The sequence below is a fragment of the Rhinopithecus bieti genome, unplaced genomic scaffold, assembly GCF_001698545.2.
Source record: "Rhinopithecus bieti isolate Rb0 unplaced genomic scaffold, ASM169854v2 scaffold_2254, whole genome shotgun sequence".
In the NCBI taxonomy this organism is placed as follows: Eukaryota; Metazoa; Chordata; class Mammalia; order Primates; family Cercopithecidae; genus Rhinopithecus; species Rhinopithecus bieti.
Window position 1 is genome coordinate 4459376 of NW_016803982.1, and position 11807 is coordinate 4471182.

Sequence of the window (11807 nt, forward strand, 5' to 3'; positions counted from 1 at the left end):
TCTAAATTGTTCCATCTCTTCTCCAAGCATGACACAGCTAGTTATTGTTTTACTTCAACAATTATTTGTTATTCCAAGTGCTATCTTTAATACATGGTTATTAATATCCTTCCATCATGTCTAATAATAAATTCTATTCACTGTGATTTTCACACCTCTTTTAAAATACAGGCCAAGAGTAAAGGCAATGTTCCCAATGCATGGTATTAATAATAGTTCAAAGTAAGACACCTGAGGAATCAAAACAAAGCAGCTTCCCACACCTCTGCCCCCGCAATGTGGGCATTATGAAGATTGTCCAGGTACAGTTAAGTGTTACAAAGATTGGCCAGGCATGGTGGCTCACACCTGTAATCCCAACACTGGGAGGCCAAGGCGGGTGGATCACTTGAGACCAGGAGTTCAAGACCAGCCTGGCCAACATGGTGAAACCCCATCTCTACTAAAAATGCAAAAACTAGTCAGGCTTATTGACACACACACGTAATCCCAGCTACTGGGGAGGCTGAGACATGAGAATCGCTTGAACCTGGGGGGCTGAGGCTGTAGTGAGCCAAGACTATGCCACTGCACTCCAACCTAGGTGACAGAACAAGATCCTGTCTTAAAAAAAAAAAAATCAAAAATGTTATGAAGATAGTCTCTATTGCTAAAATCCCAGGCTTAATTTAGATAATGTCAGTCTGCCACACGCTGAGTTGGTAGCCATAAAATGCTAGTTCTGAGTTCTACACTTAGCTGTAGAATGCAAATTGAGTGATACCTTTAAGGCTACAGTACTTGATTTTTCAACATCTTTTCTGTTCGGGCTTTGACTAGCTTTACAGAAAAGGAGTTGAAACAAAACCAAGAATGTTGTTATTTTTAGTTTTTCTTTGCCATTTAGCAGCAGAAATTCAATCCCCACTGATAAACAGGATCTGTTGGACCTCCTTTGCTCAGATAATTTCTGTAACACAGAGGCTAACTCACTATTGGTTGAAATAAATGCTAAACTTAGAAGCACTTTTAAAAAAATCGTAAGTACACCAGTGCTCCACCTCCAAAAATAGTCATTTAGGAAACACAGAAAACAAAAATTAAATGAATCGTCCACATGTGAATAAATAACCTTAATCCATGCAAATATGTAGCAGCTCTTCCCACTGCAAATGGGTTTTGTGGTGGTAACTTGAATTGGAGGAGAGAGACAGCTGGCCTGGTGCTGCTGCTGCTGCTGCCAAAAGCCATCTTGTTAACATGGTTTTTTTTCCATTCTGTCTTCCTGCTACCAACAGCCCTGTCCTCCTGTCTCCCTCCTCTTTCATCAGTTTTCAGTGGCACACTGTCCTCAGTCACATTTCTCCTGCTTTGCCAGTAAATAGCGTGTAGCTGATTCTTCTAGTCCACGCCTGTGTTCCTACAATTTCTGTTCATCCCAAATTGTTTCTGTTATCTCTGAAGTTGTTGCATCTCCTAGAACTCAGCCTTCTTTTATATCTCCAGTTCTCATTATGTGTTTGAGTTGCTTCAGCTTTTCCCTCCGCTAGCTCTTTGAGCTCCAAATAGTCAACTCAGACAAAAAAACACAGAGAAGGGAGTGCATACTGTATGTACATGAACATGTATGTGTGTGTGTGTTATATATATGTACATGTTTGTTTACATCTCTACCTGGGTATTTTTTGGGAAGTTTATGACCATATATGTCTTTTTTTAAAAAATCCCATTTAACAACAAATACAATACCTTCTGTTGGGCCAACCAATATGACATAGATCCAATATGTGAGAAAGTTGCCAGGGATCCCCAGGAATCCAAAATTAATTTATTTCGGAAGAGAATAAAAATAGGAAGAGTCCCTGTACATCTGCATTGTTCATTTCCTCTCTTTCTGTAGAGTAGGAAAGGCTGTGTCAGAACTCAGCTTGACCAGCAGGGAGCAGCAGAGGCCCATGGGAAACGGAATCCTTTGTAGGTCTGTCCCCATCACCACTGGTAACAGGCCATGGAAGAAGGCACCACAGGCACTTCACATGGAACTCCAGCAAGAGCCTGTCTTTACTCTTTAATTTTGATAGGAAATAGGATAGCAAATCCCCATGCCCGAATCCCATGATGGCCAAGTAGTCTTAGCTATTTGAAAAACACCCTTAAAAGACAGATTTGTTGTTTGGACCATCACTCAGGTGTATGGAAAATAAACTTTAGAACACTTAGGCATTGACATATTTAGTGTAATTTGTGCTCATTGTGTATCAGTGGAAGAGATTTGTGTCAAATGAAAAATTGAGAGTGATAGCACAAAATCACAAAGAGAAGGGAGGGTATACTGTAGGTATGTGAACATGTATATGTGTATATATGTGCATGTCTATAAACCACATTATGAGTTGAAAACTTAGTGAAATGTGTTTGCAAATAAGTGGTACATTTGCAAAATATATGTAAAATAACACTATGTTTACTTTGATGTCACGTGTTCTAAGAATACATCAAGTTCATTTGCATAATTCATATTTCCCACTGGTGTAATGCAGGGAACACCAGCCAAGAGGTAGCAGCATGTAAAGAAAATCTGGATTTCTTATAATTTGATCTAAAAGGCAATTAAAGATTACTGGGTCAGGTTGCAGATAATATTTCAGATCAGAATCAGAAAGTATTTTTTAACTGAACTGGCCTTGAATGGCATGTGCTGAGCTGCCTGTGAAGTTCATGTGGACACCTGCAGCTGGAGGTGTGCAAACACACTGGAGGAGGCCCAGCTGGGGTATTGTCCAGGTCACTTAAGCATGCCATGAGGACTTGGATGGCATGGCTTGTCGGGCCCCATTTAACTCTGAAATGTCTTTTTTGTCTATGAAGCACAAGCAAGAAAATGAATGTAGGCGATCATTAAATTCCTTTACTGTACATCATATTGAATTAATATGAAAAATACAGAGAATGTAGACATTTCTGAGTTAAAATATTTTCCAAAAGTTTTAAAGCATGGATAATATATTTTTAAAATTGGGTAAAATGTGCTTAGATGCTTTAAACATATACTCAAAATAGTAAATAAATGTTTGTGGCCAGGCACAGTGGCTCATGCCTGTAATCTCAGCACTTTGGGAGGCCGAGACAGGCAGATCACTTGAAGTCAGGAGTTTGAAACCACCCTGGATAACATGGTGAAATCCCGTCTGTACTAAAATAATAATAATAATAATACAAAAACATCTGGGTGTGGTGGTGGTACACGCCTGTAATCCCAGCTACTCAGGAGGCTAAGGCAGGAGAATCGCCTGAACCCAGGAGGTGGAGGTTGCAGTGAGCCAAGATCACACCACTGTACTCCAGCCTAGGTGACAAAGCGAGACTTCATCTCAAAAAAAAAAAAAAAAAAAAAAATTGATTTAAACAAAACACTTATTTCCTTGATTCTGAGATATGTTTCCTTGATTCTGAGGCACATTTTTGCACATTTTCTAGTATTTCTGAAGTTGGGTAGATCTTACAGATTACATTGGATGTGGTAGTCTGTCATTGATTGGTGTTTCTTGCAGTTGATGGAGTCTCAGAGTTGAGCAGGTCTGATACAGTGTACGTTTAAAGTCAGTCATTTGTAATATCCTTACAGAGGACTTTAGGATGTGTGGTGTGTTTAAACCAAGTATTTTCACTTGGGGCCTTTACTTCCTATGAGGTCCCATTTTCGGATACAACTCAACATTAGGTTTAAGAAAGTCACAGGGAAGAGAAAGCTGATGGTATGACACCCACCTCCTGAAGTATAAACTCTTAGATTAGAGCCTGTGTCTCCACAAGGCATTCTGAGCTTATTTGTTTTCTTTGTGGATCAAAGGGCAGACATCAAATGACATAAATTTTGCCTTGGGGTATTACTATTTATTCTCTACTCTTTGCCAGTCTGTGAGGAAAACCTTTTTAGCAATAAAAATTGGATGGAAATGAATAATAGATTGTGTAGATGTTGATCAGTTTGATATTTTGCAAAAATGTGTGAACTCAATAAAACCATACACCATAAGTTAATATATATCTAGGAAACTAGGTCTTCTACATTTGAGAGTTCTTTCAGCAAGAAAATTCCTTGTTATTTGGTATTTATATTTTCTCATAAAACTTACTATGTTTCTGGATTCACGTTATGGGCTAGAGGGGGAAAAAGTCAAAATACAAACAAGAATTTTGGTTGCATAAAGAGTGAAGGCGGCTATCAAATGGAAGTGCCCCCTGTAGGAGTATGTCTCTGACCTGCTCTTCTATCCCAAACGTCCTCTGGTATTCAGGAAAGGCGTGTGGCCTCATGCTTCTGTCCTGCCCACCACATTACCTCTGATGTCATGGTGGTGGGGAGGGAGGGAGTTCACCGATGTGTCAGCATTCTTCATTTGAGCCATGCAGGTAATGTGAGTTCGTAAAACAGGGTTAGGTTAATTCAGCGTAGACACGTTTCATCCGTGGCCCCTGAGTATTTGAAAGATTTGGGGACTTTAGAATACGTCTCGTCAGAATGACAATAGAATCAAAATTGTATAAATTTGAGCAGCGAATCCGAAGGACTGTAAAGCAGCCCGGGGCATGTGTGTCAGAGATAGCGTGTCCGTGCAGAAATCCTGCAGCTCTGTCCCTGAAGAGCCAGGCTGGAGGGAATCAGCGCAGTGCCCCAGGCACCACGGCCTCCTAGTGGAAATCAGTGTGCTTCACACCGTACTCCTTACTTGCCCAGGTCAAAAGCTGCTTAATCAGCTTTCAAAACGTTGCCAACCCTTAGTTTAAGAAATTTCTCTGCCTCTTCTTGAATTTACTAGCTCAGCTTTATCTTCCTGTGTTGGTCTATACCATGGTGATTGTTGATTGAAGTCTTCCTCCTGTGCAGCTCTGTTCCAGGCCTTGAGACAGTCTCAGTCTCTGTGACCGGTTCAGCCTCTCTATGCTGCCAATTATTTTTAGGGATTTAAAAAAATAGCACTAGCTCAGGAATCCTGCTGATTTTTTAGATGAAACAGTTGAAGGAAAAGCAAAGCATAACAAAATGTGGCTAAAAGGGCCATTTCTTTTAGATTCCTGTATGACTCAGGCAAGCATACCAATTTCTGCATGAATCTGACTCCAAAGGAGAGTAGATGGTGTAATAACACTTCCCAGTACCATGTTTCCATATGTGCATACATAATTACATAATAACTTAATTAGCGTAGTCTATTGATGATATGTTTTAAAACAGCACATGGCCAAATTCTAATTTTTAATTGTTTCAGGCTTTCAGCCAGGAGTAGTTAAATTCTATGGGAGTTCTTCAGGCCATCTCAATTGGTAATGATCACCTAGATGCATTTCACCTGTTGGTGATCTAGACCGAGAAAAGGACAGTTCTTTGCAGAGAAAGAAATTAAAATAAAGCCAGTTCCTTGTTAAAATTGAACCCAGACGAAAACTCATTCAGGGCAAATGGTAGCCCTCAGGAAAGGATCCCTTGGACCTGTGTGATCATTTTGGTTGGTCTGATAACAGGTGCTGTATTTTTTGTGTGTGCTCTCTTACGACAGTATGTGATCACTTTAACAGTAATCATCAACCTGTTTTCCTCTTTCATTGTCTCTGTATCTTACCAAACAAACCTCGCTGAATAAAGTCATGCCTTGGCTTACCATCATAGCAGTTCAAGTGATATTAGTACCCCAACATACCCACCTTTCTTTTCTCTAGGAGATTTCGTACCCCAAAAGCAAAAAATGAAATAGAACTAGCACGGTGCCAGACGTATTACAGATCCTCACTAAATCTGGAGAGATGTTGGCCGTGCTGCAGAGTGGAAGTGATGTGATCCGCAAACAGGGTCTCAGCACCACCTTTGTCAAAGTAAAGCAGCATTGGATAAAAGCACAGAACAGCATTTCTATCATATTTTAAAAAGCACTTCTGTAGCTTTTAAAGCTCTTTTGTAGCCTTTTAAAAACCCCTCTATAATTCTGACGTTTAAGTCAGAATGATGTCATGCTAGTTACTTGGTTTTCTCCCAATAATATGTACTATGATACAGTGACCTGGATGAGGAATTTGGAGTGTAGATTCTGGGTTTTTTTTTTTTTTTTTTTTTTTCCCCATTACTGGTCTCAAGAACATTCCCTAGGTTTTCTGTACTTCATTTTCTTGATCTGTGCACAAAATGTCCTCCTCTCTGGAGTATTAGGAAAATTACTTAAGTAATAAGCGTTGCTTTATTTTTGCTCCTTGGAGAAAGACATTACATGGTGTTTTATTATATTGCCATCCTTCTTTGTAATCTAGATCAATACTGTAACATCTTTGCATCCCTGTATGTATTTCTGCTAGTGCATATGCATACCATTTCATAATTTAATATCTCAACTTGTATGTCAAATTGCATTTATATCACTACTAAATTGATTTTCCCACATATGGAAGATTTCTGTTTGTATTTAAATTATGTGTGACTAAGCTAAATTTAAATGACAGATTCTTCAAGTCCTTTTCTTTTTCTAAACATTTCTTTCAGACATGTTGGCTTTTATGCTTTTTCTTAAAGCGAGTAGAATACTATGCACAGCACAGTCAACTCTTGATTATCATTCACGAGCCTTGCTGATAATAGATCCTGATGTTATTGACTTAACACCTCCATAGCACTCACTGTGTGCCAGGCACTGTTCCAAGAACTTCACAAATATTAGCAAATTTAATCCTCACCACAACCCTTTGAGGCAGATACTGTATTATCCCCATTCTACAGATGAGGCAACTGAGGTTATAAAGACGCCAAATAACTTGCCAAGGCCACACAGCTGGTGAGTGGCAGAGTGGGGCTCAGTGACCAGCAGCCTGATCTCAGGCTCGTTTTCTTAACCTGTGTTGTGCTACTGCCTCTGTCTACATGGGAAACTTTGGAAATCTTAGCCTCCGCCAGCACTCCTGCTAGATAGCAGAATCGATCGACACCTGTCTTGGTCCAAGTCCTGTCTCCACTGTTTACTACCTGTATGACTTTAGACAAGTTTAGCCTTGCTATGCCTTTATTTCCTTATGTCTACCAAGGGTTCAACAATGTTCATACTGCATAGGGCTGTTGAGGGATTAAATGAGAGAATATGTGTAAAGTTCCTAGAATCATGGCTGGTACACAGCAAGTGCATAATAAATGTTTGCTGCAGTTATTGCCCTTTCAGAGTGGGAAAAAAGTTATAATTGAATTGAAACTTTATTACTACTTTCTCCCTTCCTTCCCTCTCCCCACCTCCACACCCCCCTCCCAAAAAAAAAAAGGCAAACACGGAGACAAGCTTCCAAAGTGGGCCTTCTGGTAAATAATCAAAAGTTGACTGTGCCTACCCCATCCTGCCAGCCTTGCCTTCTGAACCACTGGGCAGTAATCTTGTGTTGTAATTCATGCAGGCTACGGCCACTCGGACGCAGATGTTCTGCACCAGTCATTACTTGAGGCCAACATTGCTACTGAGGTTTGCCTGACAGCTCTGGACACGCTCTCTCTATTTACATTGGCGTTTAAGGTTTGTATCAATCAGCTGTTCGTGGTCGAGTTTTACCTTCCACATTCATTCTGCTTGGTAAGCTCAACCAGTGTAAACTGACTATGTTGCATTTGTACTTCCGCAATTGTTTTTGTCCCTGTAAGGAAACCACTAATCTTTAAATTCCTTTAATGAAATCATTCCACAGTGAATGACTTGAATGCCCTGAAATAAAATTTAACTGGTCAGTGTGTGCTGCGTGCTTGGGCATGATGGAAACATGATCTCTGGAGGCAGTTAACTTTTGGCTCGAACCTTGAGGATTATGAATATAGGCACCTAATCAGGCATTTCTGCCTTGAATATCTTTAAATATATCCAAATGTTATAGCATTTAAATTAGATTTTTATGTAGAAAGGAGCAATAAATACAAACACATTCATCTTTTCAGTTTTTTATCAGTTACTACGTTAAATGAAAAAAACATTTCGGAGATGGAAAACGAAACTTTTTTTTTTTAATTGTTTTAAGTTTTAGCAAGTAATATTCAAGTAGGTGAAGATGGACTTTTCAGCCACTCCTGTTTTTAGGAACCAAATACTTCTCATTCTTGCTAAATGATTCTTCCATTTCTAGCATAGAAAGGAGAGATTGAATGAGTGTTTATATGCCATAAATATTGGAACAGTTTGCTTATTTGCAAGGGTATTTGGGAAATAGAACCAAAGTCATTATCTGCTTTACTTGTCTTCACTACTCATAAAGCATATTCCTTTATTAGGAAGAATAATGATAGTTTTCCTGACATTATGTCACTTTATTATTATATATCTTTACTCTCTTCAGCCGCCATCCCACTCTTGTCCCCATGAAGCTCATGCCTAGGAGCCCAGTTGAGAGACGGGGAAATGAGCTTGAATGAAGTGAGCTCAGGGGTAGGAGTGCCGCGTTACCTGGAGCCTCTATTCCGGGGGCTCTCAGAGTGTGGTGTCCAGGCCAGCGGCTGCTGCAGCCCTGGGAGCGTGTTAGAAATGGAAATCCTTGGGTCACTGCCCAGACCCACTGAATCAGAAACTCTGGGCATGACACCTGAACATCACAGTGGCTCTACTAGAAACATGAAAGAGGCTTTGGAACCTCTCTTTTCTTGTGGGTATTTTTAGTTAAAAATTCTTAGTAAATAGGCTAGGAAGGTTTTAAAAGTAAATGTCTGGCTATGCATACCTGTATCAGTCTCAAACATGAATCATTAAGTTCAGAACAGCAGTGGCAACACCTTCCCCTCTCTGCCTGTGCCCCACCAGGTAAATAAGCAGGAAATTCTGGAGCTGCAGAGCAGCATGGGATGAGCTCCAGGCACACGGGGCACAAGCGCAGTCTGAGTGCACCTATGAGAACAGTGACAGTTTCCTTACCCAACAGCCTGCAGTTCTAATTCAGCCCCCTTCAAGTTTCTCACTTAAGAGTAAAGAAGAGGAGCCTGGTGAAGTGGCTCACGCTTGTAATCCTAGCACTTTGGGAAGCCAAGGCGGGCGGATCATGAGGTCAGGAGATCAAGACCATTCTGGCCAACATGGTGAAACCCCGTCTCTACTAAAATGCAAAAAAAGTAGCCGGGCGTGGTGGTGTGTGCCTGTAGTCCCAGCTACAGGAGGCTAAGTCAGGGGAATCACTTGAACCCAGGAGGCAGAGGTTGCGGTGAGCCAAGATCACGCCACTGCACTCCAGCCTTGTGACAGAGCAAGACTCCATCTCAAAAAAAAAAAAAAAGAGTGATAAAGAAGAGTATTTGTCACTATTCCTAGATTTCTAAATATCTGGCCTCCAGTCTGGGAATGGGAAGGTAGTAGGGGCTCAGACGTGAACTCCAGCTTAACAGTAAGCACTTTTACCTGTGTTTGCTCCTCACTGGTCCTATGGCAAAGGGCCTGATCCCTGGGACACCCGAGGAAGATTGAGCTTCTAGAGCTAAGGTGATCTGTGTCCAGGTTTATATGCCTGCATACAAAAAATGTTTCCTGTTTAAAGCTCAGCACCCCCACTGGAAGGTAGGCGAATGTATGGTGCGCTCTGTGGCATTACTGGATGTTGGGCCGCGTGGTAAGACAGTCTTCCCTGGCTTAGACTCACAGATACGAGAGTCTCATTGGCACCGCAGTCACTGGGATCTTTCTTTGCAAATATTTACCCAGTTGAGGTATCAGTTGGACCATATCAGAAGAGATAGAACAGTGAGTGAGCTGGCATAATTCAAGAAAGTCATCTTTAGCAGGTATAACTCTGTGGTTACTGACTCTCTTAATTGGCTACATCTAATAGATTGCCAAAGACAATCCAGAACTCAATTTCCTAGTAAGATAAAATGTTTGAAAGATTTAAGCCCAGAATTCTGGTTATTATTATTACATTAGCTTCCTGCTATGTACTGAGTGCCTTCTGTGCCTCAGGCATTAATCTTCATAACAGCTCTGCCTGATAGATCGAATTATCCGACATTTTATGGATGAGGAAATTGTGGCTGGGAGAAATTAGGAAATTTGCCCAAGATCACTACACAACTGGCCTGTCCAAAGGTCTTGTTCTCCACTAAGTCAGATGTGTGTGAGTGTGCTTGTGTGTGTGTGTGAGAGAGAGAAAGATGGAGTTGAGTAAAGATCAAGGTATTTGGATGATCTCTTATGCAGACAGAAGAAAAAAATTACCAAACACTTAGCAGATATCAGATATATACAAATCTGGACACATTCACACATGTTATCTCACTTAGTACATAAAAGGGTTTGTTTTGTAAACAGATTGTCATATGCAGAAAATATGGTTTTCTAATGTCTGTTATTAACACAATCCCAAACCAATGCTAGCCTTCAAGTAGTTTATGATATTTTTAATGTGTTCACAGATTTAATATGGAAATGTATTTTTAGCAGTTCCATTTAGTACCTCTTCTTGATCTGAACTGCACAATGAGAACTAACACATAATCAGGGGCAATAGGAACCAAGACAGGGAGGAGCACATGGGCAGCCGGAGGCTTGCAAGGCAGCTTGTGATCTGCTTTGCTCAACCATGAGCCTGGTCTGCAGACACATGGGGGTTAGGTCATCTTAGTGATTGGCAAGCATCTGTAACAGAAATGGCTCTTCTCCAAACTGATTTTTTTAATGTTATTTTAAAATAATTGTGTACATAATGATAAATGCTGTCTGACTGGGAAGAGTTTGCTGTCTTAAATTAACTTTGTTCCAGTCACCTCATTTTGACACCCGAGGTTTGTTTTCCTCTGTGTTCCTGGATCTTTTAGAAATTACTGATACTGAGCATTCATTTGCTGAAAGGCCCATCTCCTGGATTAAGCTCCATAAGAGACCATGTTACAATGGTCAAACCTGAATCCTGAATGACAGAGAATTCCTGGAGAAGCAGTCTCCACTTTATTGCTAGAAATAAGCCATGCCTTTATATTATTCTAATGCGTCATTTAATTTCCTAAGTGAAAATTTCCCATCTTCAGCAAGAGTCTATAGGGATAAAAAGATAGAAATAAGATGCCCAGCCTTGTTATCTGTGGATATTTCTGAGTGGAACAGTTAAGGGTGATTTTGTTTTGCTCTTTTGCCCCTGTGGGCCTTTCTGAATGTTCAAAAATGTGTTTGTATTTAGTGTATGTTACCTTCTATTTGATGAGAAAGCAGCAGGGAGACACAGAAAAAGAGGGAAGAAAAGTGACTGGAAAATAAAGGCAAGTAGCTAGGAAACTGTCCCTTTTGTCTGGGACAAAAAGTCCTTTATCCATTTAAATGGAAGTTATTTAAGTCTTTTTTAAAATAAATTTTATTGTATATGAGGTTTACAACAGGTTATGGGATACATAATGTAAATGAGCTTTAACTCCATTCTTGCAAACAAGTTTTGAGATGAGAGCTGAAGAGGACTAAATCCTGAAAATGAGAAGTAAAGGCCATGACCGTAGAGAGGGAAAGGAGGAGAAATTGAACTCAAATAGAGAAACATGGGAAAATAGAGAAACATTAGAAAATGGGCCAGTTCAGACAGCAGAACTGGGAAGCTTGGGAATTTTTGTAGAAACCATATCTCCTGGATAGCAAAGAGTGCTAAGAAAGTGAAAGGTCACCTCCAGATTCACCCAAAACTTAATCCAGTCATAATTAGGAATGTAAATACATTGGAGAAAAGCAAGGCTTTCAAACTATGGCTCCTGAGAAAATGGCATTCATAGATAAAACTTGTAAGCAGTTCCCCAAACACTGGAAATCACTTTTTTTTTTTTTTTTTTTTTTTTTTTTTTTTTTTTTTTTTTTTTTTTTTTT

General features: G+C 40.1%; 1 protein-coding gene and 1 long non-coding RNA gene across 12 annotated transcripts in view; one reads left to right on the forward strand and one right to left on the reverse strand.

Moving 5' to 3' along the window:
• Positions 1–11807, forward strand: part of DOCK9 (dedicator of cytokinesis 9) — a 311173-nt gene that overhangs the window by 255901 nt on the left and 43465 nt on the right. For all 11 annotated transcript variants that reach the window (XM_017862044.1, XM_017861984.1, XM_017861993.1 and 8 more), the window contains exon 39: positions 7402–7517. In XM_017862044.1, coding sequence (XP_017717533.1) covers positions 7402–7517 — 116 coding nt within the window. The remainder of the gene's footprint in view (positions 1–7401; positions 7518–11807) is intronic.
• Positions 10349–11807, reverse strand: part of LOC108521991 (uncharacterized) — a 2924-nt gene continuing 1465 nt past the window's right edge. Inside the window, exon 3 of the long non-coding RNA XR_001883332.1 lies at positions 10349–10601. This is a non-coding gene — a long non-coding RNA (uncharacterized LOC108521991). The remainder of the gene's footprint in view (positions 10602–11807) is intronic.